Here is a 24,335-nt window from a genome sequence, read left to right as displayed (position 1 = left end):
CACGCTAAGGCTCGAACTCAGGTGACAGAGGCAAGGAAACCTTGCCTCTGCCGCTGGGCTACAAGCTTCGGTGCATGCCATATGTGTTTTTATTTCAGTTAAAATCAAGAGTTGACTTGTAAAATTATATGATTCTATGAGTTAATGAGTATTTAACGTGTAAAATCAGACTGAAAACTCGTAAATTTAATAAAATCAAACTTAACTCGTGCAAAATCAGTAGAATTATACCGAATTTATGAATTTATTAAATTTGACTTTTGAAATTACCTTTGACTTAATAGCTACAAATTTCTTAAAAATATATAAAGATTTAATTTTTATTTTTTACAATAGTTGCAAATATTAAAAAAAGGACCCATTTAAACAAAACAATTTATACCATCTCTATCCTTGCCTATATTTTTATTTTTTATCATTCAACATATAATTTTGATTCTAAAATAGTAAATTACATTAAAATTTAAAATCTTATTAAATTGGATCTTGGTATTTTTTGTAAGGGGCATTTAGCTATAATCTTATCTTATATTTGGCATCATTAGATTAAATTATTTATTTTGTTTGAGAAACTCTTCCTATTAAATAAAATTTATGTCAAAAGATAGCATAAATTTTTTATGTGTTTATATGTTCCTCACATTTATTAAAAAGAAACTCTTAATTATTTTCTGCATATTTATTAAAAAGATATAATAATGTTACAATTCACATCATGTAGATAAGCATCGAACTAGATATGAAAAATGTTTGGAGAGATGGGAAAAATCTTGAGTTTTATGGGGTCACATTGTGTGCTTCTTTCTAGAATTTGAGTTTCATTTAACCTGAAGTTTTACCGATTAAAAACTTGTTGTGATGAAAACAATTAAATTATCATCGAGTTTCTATGCACTTTCTATCTTTTAATAATTTTTTTCTTGTATTGAAAAGTTTTGTTTTGAGATATTTTATTTTTTTTATTAATTTTTTTATTTATATTATTTTTTATTATTTTATTTAGATTACTTATTAATTATAATGTTATTGATTTTCTGTATTAGATTTAATTTCTTGAATGGAGTTATTAATGTATAATTAATTAAAAGATTTTACTTCTAGTTTTATAATTTAAATTTATATTGTATTTTTTACATTGGGTTAAAAAAAATTTGATTTCCTTGAATTTTAGATTTTACGTTTCGGAATGCACAATTTAAATTCTTCTGAGCTAAATTTTGTATTGAAACATGGGCAAACATGTCGGTTATAGTTAAGCTTCGAAAGAATTCCAACTCAGGCCCGAGACATTGGGCATTGACTGTGTCTAGGCTTGCGTGGAGCGCCACCCCACCTCACCTTTTTCAAATCTTTAGGCCATAGCCTATGGGGATTGTTTCATTTTATATATGGCTGGTGTCGGTTTGTTTCTGTTTTTGTGTGATTTTTAAAAGTATTTTTAATTTTAAAAAAATATTAAATTGATATTTTTTAGTAATTTTTAAAGTATTTAATGTACTAATATTAAAAATAAAAAAATTACTTTAATATATTTTCAAGCAAAAAATTATCTTAAAAAATACTTTTCATCACAATTTCAGATGCACACATGTTCATAAGCAATTTAATATAGGTTTTTTTTTTAAAAAAACAATAATTTTTTTTTGTTTTCATTGAACATTCATAAGCACATTTTAATTTTAAATTTTTGCATATTAGGTATATAATAATTAAAATAAATAATTGTTAATTATACTCTCAAAGAATCCACTGTATTGTTTAAAAACTATGAAAAAAATTAAATCTTATTTTAATATAGTGTATTTTAATTAAAATCTAAAAAATAAAATATTTTTTTAGAAAACAAATACTACCAAGCTATATAGAAAGAGTTGAGTTACTTGAGCCCAAGACACTGAACTTGAATGCCTCATCTAATAGAAAGAAGGTAAGACATATTAGTGGGCTTACAAAGCTAAGCATGGGTGCTTGGTTTTTTTTTTTTTTTTTTTTTTTTACGGTGAAGGACATGTTTTTTGTCAATGGGATTTAATTAACCAACAATTAAAAAAAAACTGTATTCATTTAGTTTTATTGTACAATAATTCAGTCAATGGGATTTATGAATTTTAAGAAAAAAACAAAAGGATGGAGGGACCGTGAAATGACAAGACTTGTTCATTTCTTCGTTTACCTATCATAAAGAGTGTCGATGTAATAGTATTATTTGCAAACTGGCAGCCTCATCAGATTGACAACTCCTGCCGGTGATTGCACTACTTGTCAGTGATGGAGCAGGTTTCTACTTTGATCACCGACTGTTCATATTTTTTACCAGATAAACTAGATTTCCTGTGAATCTGTTGTCAAAACTGAAAGCAACAATTAAATTCAAGCTTATATTATATGGATTTATCCTAAGATTATTGATCATAATAGCTGCTAACTCTGCAATTATTAAATACTTGCACCATTAAAAAATAATTATCTTTATTATATATATTTCATATTCAAAATTCACTATAAAAACATGTTCATCCCTGATTTTTTACTTGAGAATTCCTTCAAAATAGTTCTTGATATCAAAGACAAGAAAAAGACTCTCCAAATCCAGCATACAAAACCAGAAAAGTTCCACTGCAGAACAGTTTTTTAGTGAAAAGATCAAACTAGCAAAGAAATTACCAAGTTATTGCCTCGAATATATATATCCAGAAAGGATAAACTTTCTGATCATTGTCATATGTTGGCCCTTCTCATGCATAATCAGCGGCGCCTTATAAGGAGAGTTAGAAGCGTAGCTCGTCCACTAGGCCTGGCTTAAATTCCAAGTTTTGACCTATCAAGCAAATTTCCAAAATTTTCTCAGTTCATTTTCCAAATATTCATAATAATTACGGTTTGACCTGGGCAAGGGTCTAACCTGGGCAAGGATTTGACCCGAATTAAAATATGGGTTGGATAGACCAACCCGCCAAGTTACTAAATTAATTTTTTTAATTAAAACAATACTATTTTATTTTTATTTTAATAAAAAATTGAATTAAAATCCAACTTGAATAAGTTAAAGAATTATTATTATGACCTGTAGAGCTAATAATATTATTTTATTTATTTTTATTTTTATTTTTTATATCTAAAATATCCTTTTCATTCGCAGTCACTTCGTTTTTTAAATTTCTAGTAATTAAGAAAAATACAAATATATATCGTTTTCACCGAATGATGATGAAGCTAATTTATCCAAGCACGGTTGAATATTGTGGATGATTGCTGTTTGCCGGCTTACTGGAGATCCTGTAGCGGTCTGATGTACTTTCTGTTGACCTGAAAGTGATAAGAACGGAGTGGCAGGCAGACAGGACAACGTTGTTGACATCTAACGTGACGTAAGCCGATCTACTTTTGTACGTATCCAGTTTTTCCTGAAGGCGTCCAAGTAAGTTTATCCCCACGATGTTTCGCTTTGTGAGTGACAAGATGGGAAAGGAATCTTGCCTTCTCATCACCTTCGCTTGATGGGCTTCTCAAAAGTTGATTGCAACACCTCTGGAGGCTTCGGTTACTCCATTTATTAGGTGTAAATTAGGCAATTACTGCCAAAAAAAACAAATAAAAAGTGAAGGCAAAGTCGTATGCTTTAAAATGTTACTGTTGGGAAACATGAAATTTAATTGAATGTAACGTTTCCAAGTACAACATTTATGATATGTTCTCATTGGAAACTGTGAAAAAATAAATTAATTGATATTTTGTTCATGATCATGATATTTATTAAAATTTAGAATTAATAGATGGATTATTTTATAAAAATTCATAAAAATATTAAAAATATCAAAATCAGGACCTAGATAAAGATTTTTTAAATCTAAAGATATGATGGTAGGAATAGCAATTTCATAACTATTTTAAAAGAAATAGCTTACGAATATTCATGTAAAAATCTGAACGTAATTTAATAATCAAATTAAAAGTAATGGTTTTTTTAGCCTTTATTATAGTCTAGCGCAACTAAAGCTCCTCTTGGATTTAAACTTGTTCCATTGCTTTATAAATCCATTTACTAGGCTATCTACGCAATCTGTCTGAGGTAGATCTTTATCTAATTATGGTAGATCCACACCTGATTGTTTAGAATCACCCGTGAGAACTACAATGTGAACAATAATTTTTTTAAAATTTAATTAAAGTCTGTTTTTTAGTCTATAAGTTGAAAAAAGTATATATTTTACTTATAAAATATATTTAAATTTTTTATATAAAATTATAGTTTTTAAGTGAAATGATCGATCGGTTATATAACTATATTCAATTGGCCGATTGATTGGTAATTATCGCGCTTAGAAAACACAACATATTTAAATATTACTTTTCATAAATGCAATAAAATAAAAGTATGTAATTTCACCTTATCCTTTTCGAATTGTATTAAAAACTTTTAATTTACTATTCTATTTTTTTAAAAAAAATCATTGTCTACGGTTTGGATTGCAGAGAGATTGCAGGCCATGAATTTTTTAACGGAGGAAGAACCCAAACATTCTTTTCTATTTCACTCCATAAATCAAAACTTAGTCGTGATGGTTTTGAGTTTTCCCAGTCCGGTTTCACATGCTTATTTTGACTTTTCTATATATAGAGAGAATTTCCACAGATTCACACCACACCGAATTTTCAAACTTACTGTTACTAACTATAGTATCAAATTGTTTTTTAACATCTTCAGACTAGGCATATAAATATTGTCACGGACGTAGCACTTTACGATGGTAACTCATTTCACAGCCAGAGATGGGAAACAATCTAGGAAGAGGGAAGAAAGCAAAGGTGATGAAGATCAATGGTGAAACATTCAAGTTAAAGACTCCAGCAAGAGCCAGCGATGTAGTTAAGGATTATCCAGGGTATGTATTATTGGATTCCGAAGCTGTCAAGCATTTTGGAATTCGAGCCAAACCATTGGAGCCTCAACAGGAGTTGAAGGCCAAGAAGATTTATTTCTTAGTAGAGTTGCCAAAGTTTCCTGAGGAAAAAGATCCTAGGAATACCAGGAGGGTTCAGTCAGGCATACATATGAGTGCCAAAGATCGGCTCGAGTGCTTGATGTTGTCTCGGAGATCAGTTTCTGACATTCCGATGGTTAGATCATCGTCGGGCCAAACGTCCGACGGGCCTAACACGGTTCGGGTAAAGGTGAGGCTGCCTAAGGCACAAGTGCAGAAATTGGTGGAGGAGAGCAAAGATGAAGCAGAGGTGGCTGAGAAGATTATTGATCTTTACATGGACAATTCCGGTGAGGCTAATGGCGAGCATGATCACAACCGGCACGTGCAATGGCAGCCGGAGCTTGGTAGCATTACGGAGAGTTTCAAGACAACTAAGGTGTGTGCTAGTTGTTTTTTAATTTAATTAATTTTCATGTGCTGCATGTGCATTGCCTTTGCTCCGGTGCTATTAATTGATCATGTGAATCTCTTATAATTACATCTAAATTTTGTAGCTGCTAGGCAGATTTGCTTCAGAAATCGCACTTGTGATTACACCTGAATTAAAGCTGATTGTTTTTTATACGGCTTTGAATTAATTAGTTTTAAGAGAGTCATACGGCAAATCAGGGAGAATGCAGAGCAATATTTAGAAACAATATATTTTGAAATTAAATCTTTATTCCAATAAAATAACTTGGATAATTGTGATCTTGTCGACCTATGATTCACAAGGAAAATATTTTTGTTATTTCTTTCCATTTTTTCTTCATTTTTCATTTTATAATTTAAAAGTGGGTTCTTCTTATTCAATAACTGAGCTACAAACTACGAAGTGCATGATTATTCATCTCTTCCGAACATTTTAATTTAGGATATACGTTAAAATTCACTCAAGTTTTTCAAAACCAAAGAAATGACATTTAACGTTGATAATCTTTCTTGAAATCCAGTTTCTCAGAAAAACTGCCCCCAATTGACACCGGCAATTAGAAGTGAACGGAAGAAAACAAAAGAAAAGAAAAATGAAAACTCTGAAATTAGAATATCAGTGGGTCATCTTTGATGAATATTGCTGATAATTTATCTGTGATTCTTTCTTACATACACTAAATTTATAATCTAGGAGAAAGAAGGGTAGTGGACAACGAACAAAGAGATGACATGCTACCGAACATCATCACCCTTAAAAGCTCTAGTCACCAAAGAGAGCGGACCCTTGCAAGGCAAACCAGTGGTAGATTTCAAGGATCTATCAAATAAATGAAAATAAAAAATAAAAAACAACTTAAGCCTACTCCTGTCTGTAGGGTCACATACCTTTGTAATTAACCTTCTAATTAATTTCTTGGCTGTTCCAACCACCATGGATAGTGTAGGTTGTTGATCCTTGTTTGGTATGTATATAGTCATGTGTGCATCGGTTGACATTAATTAGTAATTAGTCTCTCTTTTCTGGTTCCCTGTCTTCGAATTGATGGTTTGAAAGCTACATATCCGTCATTTATTATGCCCTAGTTGCCCTAACAAAAACCCTCACATAATTTTTTATGACTTTCGGACACTATGTATTGACATTTTTGGTTTGATCATGTGCAGAAACGAGTGAGTTTTGTTCCAGAAGAGGGGGAAATCCGTTTGGCTGTTGCCTCTCACTAGCAAATTAACTAGTTTAAAGCGTGGAGGGTGACATGGTGTGCTTCCAAGAAGTCCCTCTTCATTTTAGCCGCAGACTGTCATTGGCGACGATCGTTGTACATACTTCGTCATCAACACTTTTTGCAATTATAAATAGCCAGAATTTAGGCATGGATATGCTGTAATAGTTGTGCATCCCAATGCACGTCTAGGGTGTGGTTATAGCTCAGTTTATGATTTTCTTTCAAGAAAATTCCCCATCTCTACGAGGACAGGCCTTAGGACACTGTTGTTTCCCAGCAGGGTGATCAATCTCCTGACCTGGGCTAATATGAGACTTGCTGGATAAAGCTTGCTTTCCTTCTTTAGTTTGTAAAATGTTCTACTTAAGTCCCTGGAACTTGAAACTATCCCAGAATCACGTTTACAGCTTCTAATTTGCTGCAATGTCAACCCTACCTTCTACTTTCTATAAGAACAATAAATAATGAAATACTAATTAAAACATGATATTATAAATGTTCATCGATTAATATTTTATTGCCTCGAGAAACTAACAATAATATAATTTACTATCTAAATAGTGTTTGGTTATTATTTTAAAACATAAGAGACAAATACAATGAAGATAGAAGAATCATGTTTGTTTAAAAAATATATAAATTTATTTCAAAATATTTTATATTTTTACTTTTATCTCTTTAACTAACATATTTCTAGTTCGAATATTTGATCAATTAAAGAGCGAAGAACATGAATTTGATCCAAATTTTGATCCAAATTCCAAACCAGGAACCTCATATAGAATGCAAATGCAAACTTATATGAATGAAGTTAAATCAATCAAAACTTGGCGGTGGTGTAAATGGGCATGAAATTGATAGATAACTAATTTCAAACCGGGGGAAGCTCAATCAAGAAAATCGAGAGTTTTTAAGAATTTTTTTTTCATTTTTGTTTTACATACACATGGTATTCTTAGACCAGCTACAAGGACATCATGGCATATAAGACTAACGTCCCACAGGTTGAATTTATAAAACAAATTCACCATCACCTTTCCTCGTAATTCTGAAGTCAAAAGACAGGATTCTCTATTAGATACACTGCGTGGAATTCGGGTCAAAAGTTGGATACATTTTGCTTTCGTTTTGATTAGAGCTTCAAAATTAGGTATGTCTTGTGAATCGAACAACCAACAGAATCCTATGAGAAGAGACCAGTGACATTAATTATTTTTAATCAAGCGTGACATGAATTATTTAAAACAGACATAAAATTGAGATGTTTAACTTGCCTGCTAGAAAAATTCTAGCAGATCTTCATGCTTTTGAAACAGAATATAAAACATAAATTTTCAATAACATGAATACATAAATAAAATTATGGTGTTGTTACACTTGAAAATGATCTTAAAATCCGGTTACAGGTTTCCAACAGATATATTTATCTTTTTTAAACGGAATATAAAACATATAAATTTATGATGTAAATGAAGAAGCAAGTCTAATAATGATATGATCCTCTAATAAAAATAGAGCATATTTAAGTTTGCATAAATTTAAACAGAATTAAAATAGGGGATATATTGAAAGTAAGATTTAAAGGAATTTAACTTAAATTTGTATTGAAACTAATATAATAAATATTGGTTATAGAGGTTTAGATTCAAAAAGTATGAATCTTTTTATAGGATAAATGATGGTAATTCAAAAAATTACAATAAAATTTGAATATATTACAAGAGGATAAGTGTTTATGCCTTATGTGGAGTCCCTTTATATAGAGCCGAATGAGATTATATTCTTTTAAAAAATTGTAAAGCAAATGATTTGCCTTATGAATTCTTATGAATTGTTGAAAACCATGATTGTCAATATCATTGAAATTTGTTTGTTATTTATACAAGTGAAGAATTAACTTTTGAAAAGTTGAAGTGGTACTATTTATGTCGACAGGAAAATATGGGTATGATGGTTTGGAGGATTTTGACTAAGAAATAAAATGGGTCACGAGCCTTTTAAAATACTTATATACATAAAGGAAGTGATTACCTAAGATTTTTATACAACATCTAAAAATCTAAATAAAAATATTAATGTCAACTAGGGTTAGTATTTCAAACTCAAGATCCGGATAATGAGATTGAGATCATACCTTTAAAAAGAATCACAAAACTCAATTCCTAGTCAACCTAATATTAAATGATGAAATTAAAAAAAATTAATTATGAAAAAATACCGAAAGCAAGAAAAAAAAGAAATCAAAAGAATAAACAAAATGACAAGATAAATTTGTTTTTTTACCGCAAATCCTTGACAATGGAGAGAGAAAAGAGAAATGAGAGGAAAAAAACACAAAAAAAAGCCACCATACACCACTAACTATCACATACGTTGCTCCACTGGGAAGATCTCGTTACACCACTTTCTATGGAAATATGGATAGTGGTGTTCCGTCATAAAGAGCAATTATATGAGCCGTTAGAACACAACAATTAACTTCTACATGAGCCAACTAATTTGTGATGCTTGTTTATCCTAACCTACCATATTTTTTCAATTTTAATTTAGGTTTCTTAGTACTTAATTATTTTATATCAACATGATTTTATTTTATTTTATCAAATCAAGCATAAACTAAGCAACAAAATTTTTCCTGGACATTGTGAAATCCCCATATCTAAGAAACTAAAACAAATTACCAAGTCAAATAAAAAAAATCAATGTGAAATGATCAAATTAGAAAAAATAATAATCTTTCCTTCGCCATACAAATTATTCCATGATGTTAGCATAAAAAAATAATTGAATATTTGTTTAATCTTCATTTTCCATCCTCAAATTTAAATCTCTAATTCTTTTAAATTAATAAAATTAAATTAAATTTTTTAAAATTGAGCATCAACCAAAATATTCTATTAACACCGCAAGGTTCTTATACATGGACATAAAAATAAATTACAAAGACCAATCTAGATCAAAGCAATGTTAAAGAACAAAACAAAAAAGAAGGGACCAAGATGAAAAAACAATAAAAAATCAGACACCAAGGCATGTACTGGGCTAAGGTACATATGATAAGGAGATCGAGGTATAATTTTTGAGCTTTCCTTATTTTATATATAACATATATGAAAATAAGAATACTTTTTTTTTTGACATTTTGGCCTTAATTAAGATTACTAAAAGTTGTTTATTAGTTATGCGAAAGTAATATCTTGGCTAAAACCTCTAACTATCCATCTCGTCCTAATAAATACTCAAACAAATTAACCTTTGAATTTATTTTTTTTGGAAATTATAAGTTTACTAATAAAACATTAAATAGTTGGAGTTGGAGTAATAAATGAAATTTAATATAAGGTTTTTTACGTTTTTTTTTAATAAAAAAAGACATGTTTTTCATCCACTTAAAAGGAATCTTGTCAAGTTAGTTAAACATTTATTTGATTAAATTAGACATCTTAGAACTTAAAAATTTTTCAATTTAAAAATTAAAAATTGGAAAATAATTACACTTTTTTAGTTTTAATTTTCAATTTTAATTTTAATTATCTTGATTAAAATTATAAGTTTGGCAATTAAGAGTTCGAAAGGAGAACACGTGTTTTCAAAACATTAAAGTGAACAGTCAGGTTAGTAATGGGCTGAGAATTATCGGGGAAGACAGTCAAGCCCAATAGAGGAATAGAAGAGGGAAAAAGACGCAGGCCTTTAGCCCAACCTCTACTCTCCCTCCTGGCCCAACCGAAACCCTCTTCTTCTTCTTCTTCTTCTTCTTCTTCTTCTAGGCTCAGGCATACCTCTCATCTCCAAATGAACCCTCCTCCTCCAACCCAACCGAACCCTCTTCTCCCCAACTTGACCCTCTCCATGTAGACCAACCGAACCTTCTTCACCGACTAAACTCTCTATGTACACCTACTAAACGTAACCCTCCTCTATTTAGCCGAACACGAACTTTTTCCTTTTAGCCCAACTAAAGTGGAGAAAAAGAAAAGGAGAGGGGAAATATAAGCCCAACTAAACCCTCGGGCTCAGTGAACCGAGCCATCCTAGGGCCCAAACCAAGCCCAAGGGTCCGAATGAAGGTTGATAGCCCATCGAAAAAGAAGGTCGACAGCCCATTAAAGGAGGAGAAGAAAGATTGGAGAAAGAAAATAGTAGGCCCCATCAGTCCAATCCACTTGGGCCAAGCGTGGACGAGGAGGAAAAAGGAAGAAAAAGTGAGACCCTGAAAGTCATGAAACCATCGTGCGGCTCCAACAGAGATTCTCTAAAATTCAATTTTTTTTAGAATTATTATTATTTATATTTTTATTATTATTTTGATATAATAATATTAAAAATAAATTTTTTTAAAATAAAAAAAATATTAAAAAAAAACAATATCACTCATGAACATCCCGAATCGCCCTAATTCCTTATCCTGATCGCCCCCTAGAATCCTTTTATACATAAACAAAAACATAAATGATTCCCTTAAATGTTAAGAGGAGTTTTGATGGCCAGAGAAAAACGAAAATGGGAATATCCCCTCTCAAGCATGTTGAGGATTGAATGAGACAAGAAGATTAAAAACACTAGATAGGCGAAAAAATACTAAAAAATTAAGAAATTATTTAATTTCTTGACGATAATTATGAATAAGATCAAGCTATATGATACGAAGTCAACTCAGAAGCTAGATAGAGTCAAGAGAAATGTCACCGAAGCCTTCAATAATACATCATGAAAAGAGCTAGACCTCCGTTCACTTTGATTAATTCCTTGTTTTTGTACAACTTTTTTACATTTCTGAAAATTAACCTCCCCTGCAAAAATAAAAATAAAAATAAAAACCTGTCCTTTTGAAGAAAAACCTCTTCACTTCCATGACGATGGAGTTGGATGATCAGGAATAAGATTTCCTTCACAATCATACATAATTTTGCCTGAAAAATCCAGTGGCCTGCACCTTTCTCCCATGACGATTGACCTCCTCCAAATCTCTTCACTTCCATCATCACAATCCTCTTCTTGCTCCAGCTTCCTCCAAGAAATCATCTTCACCATCGAATGAGCCTTTTCCCTGATATCACTATTCATCTTCGAAAGAAGCCTTTTCTCACCTGAATGTGAAATTACACTTTCCTCGTCTCCTTGTCTTTGTGATTTTCTGGCTTTGTGATGAGAAGCACACAGGAAAGTTACAAGAGAAAATACACTAAGCACTGCTATAAAAGCAATGAAGTTGGAGACTGGGATATTTGATAAAAATGAATGGTTTTGCATGGCTAACAGAGGCCTTGCCATGGAAATCAGAGGGACGAAGAAAACAGAGAAGGAGAAGGAGAGGAGATGTTGAGAATCAAAGCTTAATTTGCATACCACCAGTAAATGCCATGCCAAGCACCAATTATAGGATAAACCTTAACCATTTAAAATTACGAAAGAGGACCCGACAAGTCAACATTTCGTCAAGCCGTGTGATGATGTGGCCGTTTTGTTTGACAATGGAGATAACATGTCATTATTTGATTGGGTGAAGAGCCATGTGGCTCTGCCGTTTTACACAAGTTCGTATTGACCTGACCATTGACTTGGGCCGTGCATGATGGTTTGAAGCCAAAATGATATTTTACTACAAAATACTTTTGAATGGTGTCTCTATTTCTGTCAATAATTTGAAAAGTGGTGCATGCATATTGAACAACGGACGGGGAGTGTGATTCCTGCCTCCTCAAGTTCACTGTTTCTGCTGATTTCCATACATGGAGAGTTCAATATCGCCCTGTGCTTGGGGACTGACTGCCAACAAGGAAGAAGAACAAAGAACTGATGGATAAAAAGGGGGACAAGCCAAAATCTTTCCTAGTGATGAAGGTAGAAATCAAATTTCTCCAGGATTACGGGGAATTAATTTCGATCAAGCTTTGATTACATTCTCTATTTTCAATGTAATTTTTCCACACCAAAAGTTAGAGATGATCATTTTCGTTTTGGTTCGGTTTTTACCTAAAAAAATAACCAAAATCGATTTTTTTAAAAAAAAATCAAAATTGAACCGAAACCGGTTCAAACCGACCGGTTTCAGTTCAGTTTGGTTATTTTAGAGCAAAAACCGAAACCCAGCCAATTGGCTTGGTTTTTTTCGGTCTGGTTAGATTTTTCGGTTTAACTCAGTTTTTTTCTGGTTTGGCTAGGTTTTTTCGGTTTGACTTGGTTTTTTCCGGTTTGGCTCGGTTATTAATTTCAGTTCGGTTTGAATTTTTAGTTTTAGGCTTAGAAAACCAAAACCGAACCAGTCAGTTTTTTTAAATATTCTAATTGGTTTAATCAGTTTTTTTCACAGTTTGATTTTTTTAATTTTTTTTCTAAATTTTTTTGGTTTTCCAGTTTTTTTACTTACTTCTACCAAAAGCGATAAGTATGCTTACAATCTTATGCAATAAATTCCGGGACTTATTTGAAACTTTTCTCTATCTCTTTTCATTATAAATTTCTAATCTATTAGGAAACATAACTTCTAAAATCTAGATATTATTTGAAGTTATTTTCTATTTTTGATCGTTATGAAATTTTAATTTATTTATAAATATAACTTTTAAAATATTTTATTAAAATTTTAGTTCAATTCAGCAACCAAATTAAAAATGATATTTGTACTGCATCTTGTAACATAACAATGAATGAAATAACACAATTATGCAAAAATAATGAAGAAAGCTACATGGGGTAACAGAAGTCAACTTTTATTAGTACTTCTAAGCTAAACAAATCCTTAAAAGAAAATCCCAATAATAAATAATAATAAAATAATTATTTCAAGAAATTAAAAAAATAGTATCCACATCACAATACCGTCTTCTTTCTTTCTTTTTAGACCATGATATTTTTTTAATTTTATTTGTAAAATAAAGTAGTCGAAACGAATTTTCCTTTCCTAATTTTTTGGGTCCATTTCCAATTGTAATTTCAATTTCTCATGAAAATGGGCAAAAAAAAAAAAAAAAAACCCACATATCCTCTTGGACTCAAGGACCCACCAAATTGCTGCTTTGCAGGGAGATAACTGCAACATTAGCAATTTAACATTAAAAATGTACATAGTCGAAGAAGTACTCGGGTGGCCAGGTTCTTGGATTACAAGGAATTCTAGTACTGGCACTTATTTTCCAGTTATCTCAATCCAAAATCTAGATTTTCTTGCCTCCCTCTTTCGATTGTAGCAGGAATTGTAGCACTGGCACTTGCAACAACATTCTCGAAATACTATATTAGCAGACACAGCCTGAGCACAACACACCAGCACCATCGTGATTTCTATCTTCAGAGGAATAGGGTGGAGACTCTAAGAACCTCAGAGCTTGAAGAGGGTTTGCTGGGTTTCGGAAGGAGAAGAGAAAGGTTTTTCTTCTTGTCTATTGAAAACTCTCAACTTCTGATGTCCTCCAAAGTTTCCTGGTAAAAATCTCAGATGATGAAAGTTAGTTTCTCTCTGGAAAAATATGGGATTTTCTTTTCCGTTTAATTATGTGGTTTTTTTCCCCTTTCTTTCGTTTGTCTAATCGATTTGGGGTCTGATTACTATACAATACTTTGATGGAGGGTTTTTGTTTTCCTTCTGAAATATCAGGTAAAGGCAGAATCTGCTCCAACATTGACTGAGTAATTTGTCATAAAATTCCAGTCTTGTTTAAATTTATGGGAGATATGAGCACCTGTGAAGTGAAATCTTTGTCATCTTCAGCCGAAACAATTGGCAGTAAAGAAAATATTCTGACCGAGATTCTTCTTCGAATGCCTGCTCAACCATTGCTCAAATTCAAGCGTGGATCAAAACAATGGCTTTCATTGATCTCCGACCCTGTTTTTTTTAATCATGTTTCAAAAAACATGTCATTTGTGAAGAAAGAAAATTCAACTCAATTTTTTATAAAGATGTAATAGTCAAAAGATAATCCAATTATCAAAAAAGAAAAAGTAGATAAGATAATATGATAGGAGAAAAAAAATAAAAGAATAACAAATTTGAGAGAAAAAATAGATCATCGAGAATACACTAGCAATTTATTTTTTGACACACTCGATATTGTTAAAAAAATCTTGATGATTTTAACCATATCTTGAAAGACTGTCTAACAAGATTGTGATTAACCCTAAATTAATCTCGAACAAAACCTTTAATCAATCATGATCGTATTTGGTGATATTTTAAAATATAATTAGAATTTTCTTATTAAGATCTTTCTTACAATACTGAAAATATTAAAAATAGAGCTTTGATGTTTCTTTAATGACTCATTTTTTTTTTTCAATTTCTTTTTTATGTCACATCAACTTATTTCCCAAGCCAATGGATCTTAAATCTACCTCTTGACAATTGGTTTTTCATTATTCTCAATAGTTATGTACATCGTTATTTATAATTGTGGTTGTATTTCAACTGTATTATTTTTTTTGTATTACTTTTAAGATTTGTTATTTTTCCAAGATTTTTATTAATCTATACTAGAATGACAAAAGACCATTCAAATCCATGCATTCTATCAATTTTCTTCCTAATGTAAAATTTTCTTTTGTTTAGTATTTCCATTCTCTGAAGTGACTACATTAAATTTCCTTCCTCAACTAAGAGGTTTTTTTTTTTAATCGAAGAAGGGAGAGGGGTGTTTTAAAGTTAGTTACTTCCCACTCTTTAGAAAATTAAAAAAAAAAGGTTGGTTTAACTATTTATATAAACAAATAAACAATTAAAAGTTAAATATTTATTTAATCATCATGTAATATATTTTTTATTAACGTGGGTGTTTTGCAATATTTTTTTTTTATTAACGTGAGTATCTGGAACAACTTGTGTATATTTCGAATAATTTCATTGGCAAGTTAACGACCATATAAATCTCCAATGACTATCACATTAACAATTATATGACTCAAATCTGAAATCATATAAAAAATAAATCCTTTAATTTTAAACTCGTACCACTAAAACACTACTAAATTGTTGCAATATCTTTATTTTATAGCTCCACTGGGTACCGTGTGTGACTCTTCTTATATATTTTTCCAGTGTATCTTAACGGTTAAGAAATAACACTAAAAACTCAAACTTTGGCCTCCCAGGTTCAGAATATGGCTCATTGCCTTTTTGTTAAACTTTATTTTATTTTATTTTTCTTGTTTTTTTCCTTTATTTTTTTTCTTTAAATTCCGTCCTTTAACTTTTTTTCCTATGTTTTTTTTAGTGTTATCATCCTTAGAAAACACAATTAAGGAATGGATTGGGAAATCAAATGCACCCAGCTGGTTGTAGTGTTTATAGAGTTCGTCCTTCGACTATTCAATTACACACAGTACTGGAATATCTGAATCATCATCTTCAGTGCAAAGATGAATATATACAATATACTTGCATTTGTTTGATTCTTCGTTCATTATTTGCATATTTCTCAAGATTTACCTGCTAATCTACTTTCTTTGTAGGCAAATCGATGGAAAAAAGAAAAAGAAAAAAAAGTGCTTATTGATCCCTTCAAATCCATGGATTTAAAATTTATTTTTCTTTGGTATTTCCATTCTTTGAAAAGAGTAAACTAAAAGGGGTGTTTCCTTTTCTTTTCACCTACGAAGGCAGAGGGGTGCTTTAAAGCTCGTTACTTCCGGTTATTCCCTGCGCTTTTGAGAATTAATAAAAATATCAGTTTAATTGTTCATATGAGAAATAAATATTTAAATAGATATTCAATCACCTAACTGCAAATTTATTCTATAGCTCAACTGGATAGCGCATGGCTCTTCTTGGTAGAGAATCAGAGGTTCAAGCCCCGCCAAAGTAGTTAAAAAGCAACAGTAAAAGCTTAAATGTTGGCCTTCCAGGTTCGGACTTTGCTAAATTTTATTTTATTTTAAGCTTTTATTTTAATTTTAATGCTATTAGCACTGTGTATTGAAATAGTATTTTTTCAAAATTTTATTTTGATGCTCAACTTTTATTTTATTTCATTACACTCTTTTGAATCCAAATCCAAATTAATATCAAATTATTTTTTTAAAAAAAAAGTAAAATTAAAAGATAAGAGAACCAAATAAAGAAAAATAGATGAGAAACTTTAAATTTCATATAAAAAATTCATTTTGATCCTCTTTCATTTTCAGTTTATAAATAATTAATTATACAATTATTGAGAATTTAATTTTAGTCCAAATTTTTTTTAATTTTAGTACAAAACTTTATACCATGTCCCTAATTTATTCTCCTATTTATATAATAATATAATTTATTCTCCTAGCTCACTAGAAACTAGATAGATAAGGATATCAGTACAAGACTTTAGTCCCTAATTTATTCTCCTATTTATATAATAATATAATTTATTCTCCTAGCTCACTAGAAACTAGATAGATAAGGATATCAGTACAAGACTTTAGTCCCTAATTTATTCTCCTATTTATATAATAATATAATTTATTCTTCTAGCTCACTAGAAGGATAAGGATGTAAGAAAAGTCAGGATAAGGATTAAAAAAAAAGTACTTCTTTTCAATGTCGGATAGAAATCGTTTCCTTCTTCTTCACTTCAAAGAACTCTAGCAACATAGTATGTCAAGGAAAATAAAGAATCACCATGCTAATATTAGAAATCATGCGGCGAGGAAGAACAAACGCAAGGCGAGTAAGCAAACACCAATCCGTAAAAAGCAAGTTAGACACTGTCATTTATTTTAGTTTCCGATCACAATACAACAACAAAGAAAACCAGCACGCATCTAAATTACATTTTCTTCCATGGATATATAAAATTTAACACCGCACAAATCAAGTAAAGCAAGCAACACCAGCCACAGAAACCCTCGTCCAAAGTTACCATTAGATAGGGATTGCATGCGTGACTCGGGGGTAAACGACAGTGGCAGGATGGGCCATGATCCTCCGACCCTTCATGCGTTTAAAGAGAAAAACAACTGCCCCCACTGGCCATTCCACCACCCCGGCGACCACAAACGCCAAGAACCCGAGAGTCGGACCTAGCACCTTGCACCGGCAAGGGTTGCTGGTTGTGCCGCATTGGACACATATCGGAAAGCCAACTCCACGAGTCATATTATTTATCGCAATTAACTGCCCCCAACAAGATGAAAACAACACAAAGCGGCAATTACCAAGGAAAAACAAGAGACTTTTCGAGAATTGTGAGGCTAGCAACGGATTGCAAAAGGGAAAATTAACGAAGAAGACGGCTTCTATGGTTGAAATTAGTGGGCTTTCAATGTCACACCTGTTTTTGAGGAGTTTTTGAATGATTTTTATAGAGAAGTTTCGAGGGGATCATGGGCTGGAGGCTGATCTGATTGGGTCATGGAGGGCGAGTGCTACGTGTTGCTTATATATGGAGACGTGTCGTTTTGATGTAAAGTGAAAGGACACGTGTTCTCCTTTAATCTTTTTGCTGCTTGTTTAGAGGAGTTTTTTGGCTGGGGATAACTTCACCATATAGACAGATACCATCATTTTTTTTAAACTGATTGTTTTGCTGATCGTTTTAGCAGTGAACAGTGCGTTATAAAAAAAATTATAAAGATTATTTTTTAAATATTTTTATATCGGTTTAATATTTTTTATATTAAAAATAAAATTTAAAAAATAAAAAAATAACCAGAACTTTATCACGCTCCAGATCTTCTTTGTACATGAACAAATTATTTTTTTAAGCTTATATGAAATGATGAGTTGAATAATATTCAACTGTGAATTAATAACAATGCAAAAAAATAAATATAAGAAAAGAAAAGGAAAAGGAAAACTCTAGTATGATTTAATAGGTAATAATATAAATCAACAAAAAAAAAAACCGAGATTAGTCTATATGCTGTCGGCAATATGAACAGTTCAGACATAAATATCTGAAATGTGTTGTCGGCAATCTGAACAGTTCAGCCATTAAAATCATTTTTTATATATATAAAAAAGTAAATTACGCTTCAGTTGTATTAACAGAACTCTAAAAGGAAATCACAATCGCTTTCTTCACAAAATAATACTGTATATTACTACAATTTCTTCACATGGATTTCTTTTTGATTTTTTTATGATATTTCTTTGATTTTTTTATTGATTTTTTTTCAAAATTATTTTTATTATTTTTATTTTTTTTAGTATTAACCTGGTTGAGAATTTAGCTTTGTAACTTTTTTCTTTAAAACAATTTGGATTGCTATAGTGTTTTCACACAAGGTTTTTTTAATGATTTTTTCAAAAATTATTTTTGTCGATTTTATTTTTTTGATATTAAGCTAATTGAGAATTACAACTTAGCTTTCCTCACAAAACACTATGGATTGCTACAGTGTTTCTTTACATAGTTTTTTTAATGTTTTTTTTCATGATTTTTTTCCAAAATTATCTTTGTCGATTTTATTTTTTTAATATTGAGCTGGTTAAGAATTTAACTTTGTAGTTTTTTTTTTAAAAAACACTATGGATTGCTACAATATTTCCCCACATGGTTTTTTTATGATTTTTTCTAAAATTATCTTTATCGATTTTATTTTTTTTAGATATTGAGTTGATTGAGAGTTATAACTGTAGCTTTCCTTACAAAACATTGTGGATTGCTACAGTGTTTCTCTACATGATTTTTTTTATTTTTTATTTTTTTATTTTTTTTTCAAAATTATCTTTGTTGATTTTTTTTTTAATATTTAGCTTGTTGAGAATTTAACTTTGTAATTTTTTTTATTTAAAACATTGTAGATTGCTACAATATTTCCACACATGATTTTTTTTTGAAGATTTTTTTTAAAATTATCTTTGTTGATTTTAATTTTTTTAATATTGAGCTGGTTGAGAATTTAGCTTTAAAGTTTTTTTCTTTAAAACACTGGATTGTTACAGTGTTTCTCCATATGGTTTTTTTAATGATTGTTTCCAAAATTATCTTTGTTGATTTATTTTATTTTTTTTCATATTGAGCTAGTTGAGAATTTAGCTTTGTAGTTTTTTTCTTTAAAACATTGTGGATTGCTACAGTGTTTCCCGACATGGTTTTTATTTTTTTTAATGATTTTTTTCAAAATTATCTTTGTTGATTTTATTTTGTTAATATTGAGTTAGTTGAGAATTACAACTGTAGTTTTTCTCACAAAACATTGTAAATTGCTACAGTGTTTTCTTATATGGTTTATTTTTTTAATTTTGTTTTGTTTTGATTTTTTTATGATTTTTTCAAAATTGTCTTTGTTGATTTTATTTTTTTAATATTAAGCTGGTTGAGAATTTAGCTTTGTATTTTTTTTCTTTAAAACACTGTGGATTGCTACAGTGTTTCCCCGCATAATTTTTAATTTATGATTTTTTTCAAAATTATCTTTGTCGATTTTTTTTTGTATTGAGCTGATTAAGAATTACAATTCTAGCTTTCCTCACAAAATACTATGGATTGCTACAGTGTTTCCCTACATGGTTTTTGTTTTCTTTCGTTTTTTTTTGTTATGATTTTTTTAAAAAATTATCTTTGTCGATTTTAATTTTTTTAATATTGAGTTGGTTGAAAATTTAGCTTTGTAATTTTTTTTTTATTTTATTAACAGAAAAACTAAATCATGTAGCGAAAAGCTAAATCATATGATGAAAGCATTGTGGCTATCCTTACAAAACACTGTGAATTGTTACAACTCATTATTTTCAATTTCTAAGTATTTTTTATCACCAACATAACTTTTTTCCCCTCATATAATATTGGCTCCATAACACCTTCAGTTTCTATTACTTATCTAATACTGGTTTGTAATTTTAACACCATTAAACACGCCGCAGTGTGCTGGCATTACATCGAGTGTAGCCTGCATGTTTTTGATGAATTAAAAAAATTAAGAAATCCATTTAGTGATTAGAGAAATATATTTTTTATTTTTTTAAATAAAAATATTGGAGCCAATATCAAATATAACTTATTAATTAAAAGTCTTTGAATGATGTAAAAAATACATATTTCAAAATCATATAGTTATGTACACACGAGTTAAAATTAAAAAAAAAACATATTTCTGTCTAATAAAAAAAGAGTGATATAAGTTAAAGCCAGGTAGGTGGCCGTGATACATCTTTCTACTCTTTTTTTTTTGTCTTTTTATTTGTAAAATCTCATGTTTAAGTGTTGCTTTTAAATTGATTTCACAAAATTTATTTCATTTCATTAATTCAAGGCCACACCAGCAGATTTAATATTTTTATCAATGGAGATTTCTGTTGGTATTTACATTCATAATCTATCGATATATATTTTATCAACAAGCTCATAGACAAAACCGATCTGTCAGAAAAACTCTCATCGTTAATTTTTTGTTTGTCGGTGAGTCTGTAAGTAATAAATTTACCGATAGATTTACAGAAGAATAAAGCGGGTAAAAAAAAAATTATCCGCTTCATTCCTTCAGTATTTCCATCAGGAAGTTTGCCATACAACTGACAGAAATACCATATGCAATTTCATCAGTATTTTTATATGTCTATTGATATATCAATCGGTAAATATAACATATCACCGATGAAATACTATCTGTAATTTTTTCAGAGAGTTAACAATAGCAGTGACATTTGCAGTAATTTTTTTTTCAATTCTCTGAAATATACCGACAAATATGGCTGTCATAAATTAAATATTACCAATAGATTTAGCGAGAAAATAATTTTTTCATTCATTCAATTAGTTATTATATTGGTAAAGAGTATCATGTCACTGTACAATTTGTATTTTTAAATCTCCCTATAAAATTATCTATAATTTCATTGGTGTATACCGATGAATTATTGTCTTCAGTATATCTACAAACAAATTTTACTGTCAAGTTAATTTTATGAGTAAAGTTTGTAAAAATTATATATTATCGTACTTTTATGCTTTTTGTTATTTCTTCAATCTTCACTGCAACTCACTCAATATATACCGACATAATGTTCATGTCGGTGTTTACTGCAGCAAATTACGATGCTAATTTGTCTGGAATAAAAAGAGAAAAGTAAAGGATGAAACTGAAGATAAAATGCTGATAATTTGTGGTAATGCTTCTCGATCACTCAGCAAATCAGCACCGTATTCCTACCTTTCTGCCATTACTATATTTCTTTCCCTCAAAGGTCCGTTTTCATTCCTCTCTTCCTTCTAACCACAAATTAAATTAATGATTCTCAAAAAAAAAAAATTAATAATAATAAATAAGTGGCAATTGCCTATCTTGCATGAGAAAAAATAAAAAAAAAGTAAATACTAATCTTTTACAAAACATTACTAAGATGACTCATACATAATTGACATTGAATTACTTCAATTAATAAAAGTGTTTATTTGTTAAAAGAAATGAGACAATCTAAGATCAGTTTGCTTTCTTGATCGAGCTGATATTTCCATGGCATACGATTCCCTTTCAAGCATCTTCAAGCCCACTCCAAAATGCTTCTTCCATGGGAAAGTTGTGATCATGGCTCTCAGATCAATATGATCATCAGATTTTACTCATTTATCATCACCACTTTTTAGCTCATAATGGAATATATATACGAGGCAAAGTCCCTACAGTACATTGATGATGATCGAGATTCTTTCTTTTCCCTTCCAATGGTTCAAGCTAGTTGGAAGCATTATTATATATTATACTCGAGCCTTTCAGGTAGGTTAATATGCGATTCAACTTGGGTTGGAAGTCGATCCGTTTAAAACTTAGATGATATCCAGATTAATTTTATTAAAAAAATTTAAAAAAATAGAGTCATTTTAGTTTTTTTTAAAATATTGAAATAATATTGTGTTAGATTTATCAGATAATATAGGCTTCTTTAACATTAACTTGACCTTTTTCGTTTGTTTTTTTTTCAAATATCCAAACCATATATTGTCTATCTTTATTATCTAAAAACATTTCAAAATTCGAGATTTTGTTGAACAGAGAATTAATTCCTACAACCTCAAATATTACACCCACGAACGTACGAAAGCAGTCGAAATACTTAAAAGCTTGCTACCAATTAAATTGCAATATGATGCCAATTATATGCATGAAAGCCTTGGAGGGCTTACTTTGTGTTTTTCTAGCTAGCAAAAGCGGGAAAGGAATAGAAGAATAATTCCAGCCTAGCAGTATTTGCAAAGTGAGCTTGATTAGTAAGCTTGAGTCATTTAAATTATAAATTAAAAATGATTCCACGGATTTAATAGGAGAATAATGCCAGCCTTGCACTATTTTTATTCTTTTTTTATAGAGTAAATATATTTAATTAATTAATTAATTAGCACTTTAGCTTTTAATCTTCTTGAAACAAAAGGCAGGTTGCTAATCATTACAGTATGTAGGTTTTACTAATGCACGTTGAGGATTTTATTATTTTATCATTTGCTTCCAAATTTCAATTGCAGTAGCTATACTTTTCAGACCCGATCCGGTTCGAGGCTCAAGTTTCGAGTTTTGATCGGGTTATCGGGTCGTTCGGGTCAATTTTTTTTAAATCAAAACGACGTCGTTTTAGTTAAAAAAACAAACAAAAGTCAACGGGTTGCAATCTGGTTTTTGACCGAGTCAACCAGGTTGTACTGAGTTTTTTCTTTTCTATTTTTTCTTCAATCCGGCTTAGTTCCATCCCCGGGTTAGCCGGGTCAATCCGCTGGCCGGAATGAATTTTAAAACTATGACATTAGCCCTTTCCCTCCCTTCAAAAAAAAAAAAAATTACTTTTACGATGAAATCCAAATTCCAGTGAAATTAATAAAAACAAAAAAAAACACAAAATAACTCAAGAATCAGATAGAAAACTTACACTAAACTAATTTATACAAAAATAATATTTTATTCAATTTTTATTCGATAAAGATTAATTAAACATGATTTATTGTTGCCTAATTAACCCTAAATAAGAATATTTGGACACAAATGGTCCCTCGCATTTACGACCTCCACATGCATTTCGCTTTCAAAACATTACAACATATTGAAACGATCTCTTCATATCTCTCTCTCTCTCACCATTTTCTGTTCTAAAAATAACTAAAATAACGTAACCCATACGTGCCTTTTCCCTTTCTACGTGCAAACACTCCCTTACTAGTATCATAACCCTCTCTACTCCTCTTCAAAACTACAAATCATCTCTCTCGCTCGCTCTCGACATGAAAATATCGTCGCCCATGCATCAAATGGGTCCTCATCAACTTCTCTTCTTGCTTCTTTCCTTCTTGTTATGCACAATTATTCCGATAAGTAGAGCTAGCGTTGCAAAAAAGCTAGACCAAACGTTAGTGCCACAAGAACCCGATGCAGGAATAAAGTGTGGATCATGCCCTTGTGTCAACCCATGTGGCCAGCTGCCTCCTCCTCCTCCTCCTCCTCCTCCTCCTCCGCCCCCACCACCACCACCACCACCACCAACTCCATATTGTACACCTCTTGCACCACCACCTCCAAGGTTCTATTATGTGACCAGTACTGTGCCTGGGAGTGTGTATGAAACTGATCCTTATTATCGATGGGGGCTTTACGATGGTGCTAGACAGAATGCTGTCACATGGTTGCTGCTTTTGATTGGTCTTGGAGTCACAGAGCTTCTGGTGATTTGGTAACTTAGAATTTGGTGTCGAATCAACTTAGTTTCTTCTTAGTTCTATTCTAATTAGTTAATTAAATAATCGGTTCCATTTCAAGTCATTTACCACATAATTTCAATGATCTTAATGATGGTCATATGTTTTTATGTTGGTCTTAT

At 30.7% G+C, this 24,335-nt stretch overlaps 2 protein-coding genes across 2 annotated transcripts; one reads left to right on the top strand and one right to left on the bottom strand.

Moving 5' to 3' along the window:
- Positions 1-4,592: 4,592 nt before the first annotated feature.
- Positions 4,593-7,039, top strand: LOC133670878 (uncharacterized protein At1g66480-like). The gene is made up of 2 exons (XM_062091473.1): positions 4,593-5,361; positions 6,564-7,039. Exons 1-2 carry the CDS (start codon positions 4,771-4,773, stop codon positions 6,621-6,623), a joined length of 651 nt encoding a protein of 216 aa, XP_061947457.1. The 5' UTR covers positions 4,593-4,770; the 3' UTR covers positions 6,624-7,039.
- A 10,242-nt stretch (positions 7,040-17,281) lies between these two features.
- LOC133670905 (uncharacterized) lies at positions 17,282-17,949 on the bottom strand. The gene has a single exon (XM_062091503.1). The coding sequence runs from the start codon at positions 17,688-17,690 to the stop codon at positions 17,457-17,459; it is 234 nt and encodes a 77-aa protein (XP_061947487.1). The 5' UTR covers positions 17,691-17,949; the 3' UTR covers positions 17,282-17,456.
- Between the last annotated feature and the right edge of the window lie 6,386 nt (positions 17,950-24,335).

The sequence above is a fragment of the Populus nigra genome, chromosome 13 (genome assembly GCF_951802175.1).
Source record: "Populus nigra chromosome 13, ddPopNigr1.1, whole genome shotgun sequence".
Taxonomy (NCBI): Eukaryota; Viridiplantae; Streptophyta; class Magnoliopsida; order Malpighiales; family Salicaceae; genus Populus; species Populus nigra.
The sequence above is the reverse complement of the archived record's forward strand: the minus strand, read 5'-3'. Positions and strand labels throughout refer to the sequence as shown.

Bases quoted from the DNA above. Each gene is read 5' to 3' on its own strand.
- LOC133670878 (XM_062091473.1), top strand. From the start codon at position 4,771: ATGGGAAACAATCTAGGAAGAGGGAAGAAAGCAAAGGTGATGAAGATC. The intron at 5,362-6,563 runs GTGTGTGCTAGT...GATCATGTGCAG, and splicing joins AGAGTTTCAAGACAACTAAG to AAACGAGTGAGTTTTGTTCC.
- LOC133670905 (XM_062091503.1), bottom strand. From the start codon at position 17,690: ATGACTCGTGGAGTTGGCTTTCCGATATGTGTCCAATGCGGCACAACC.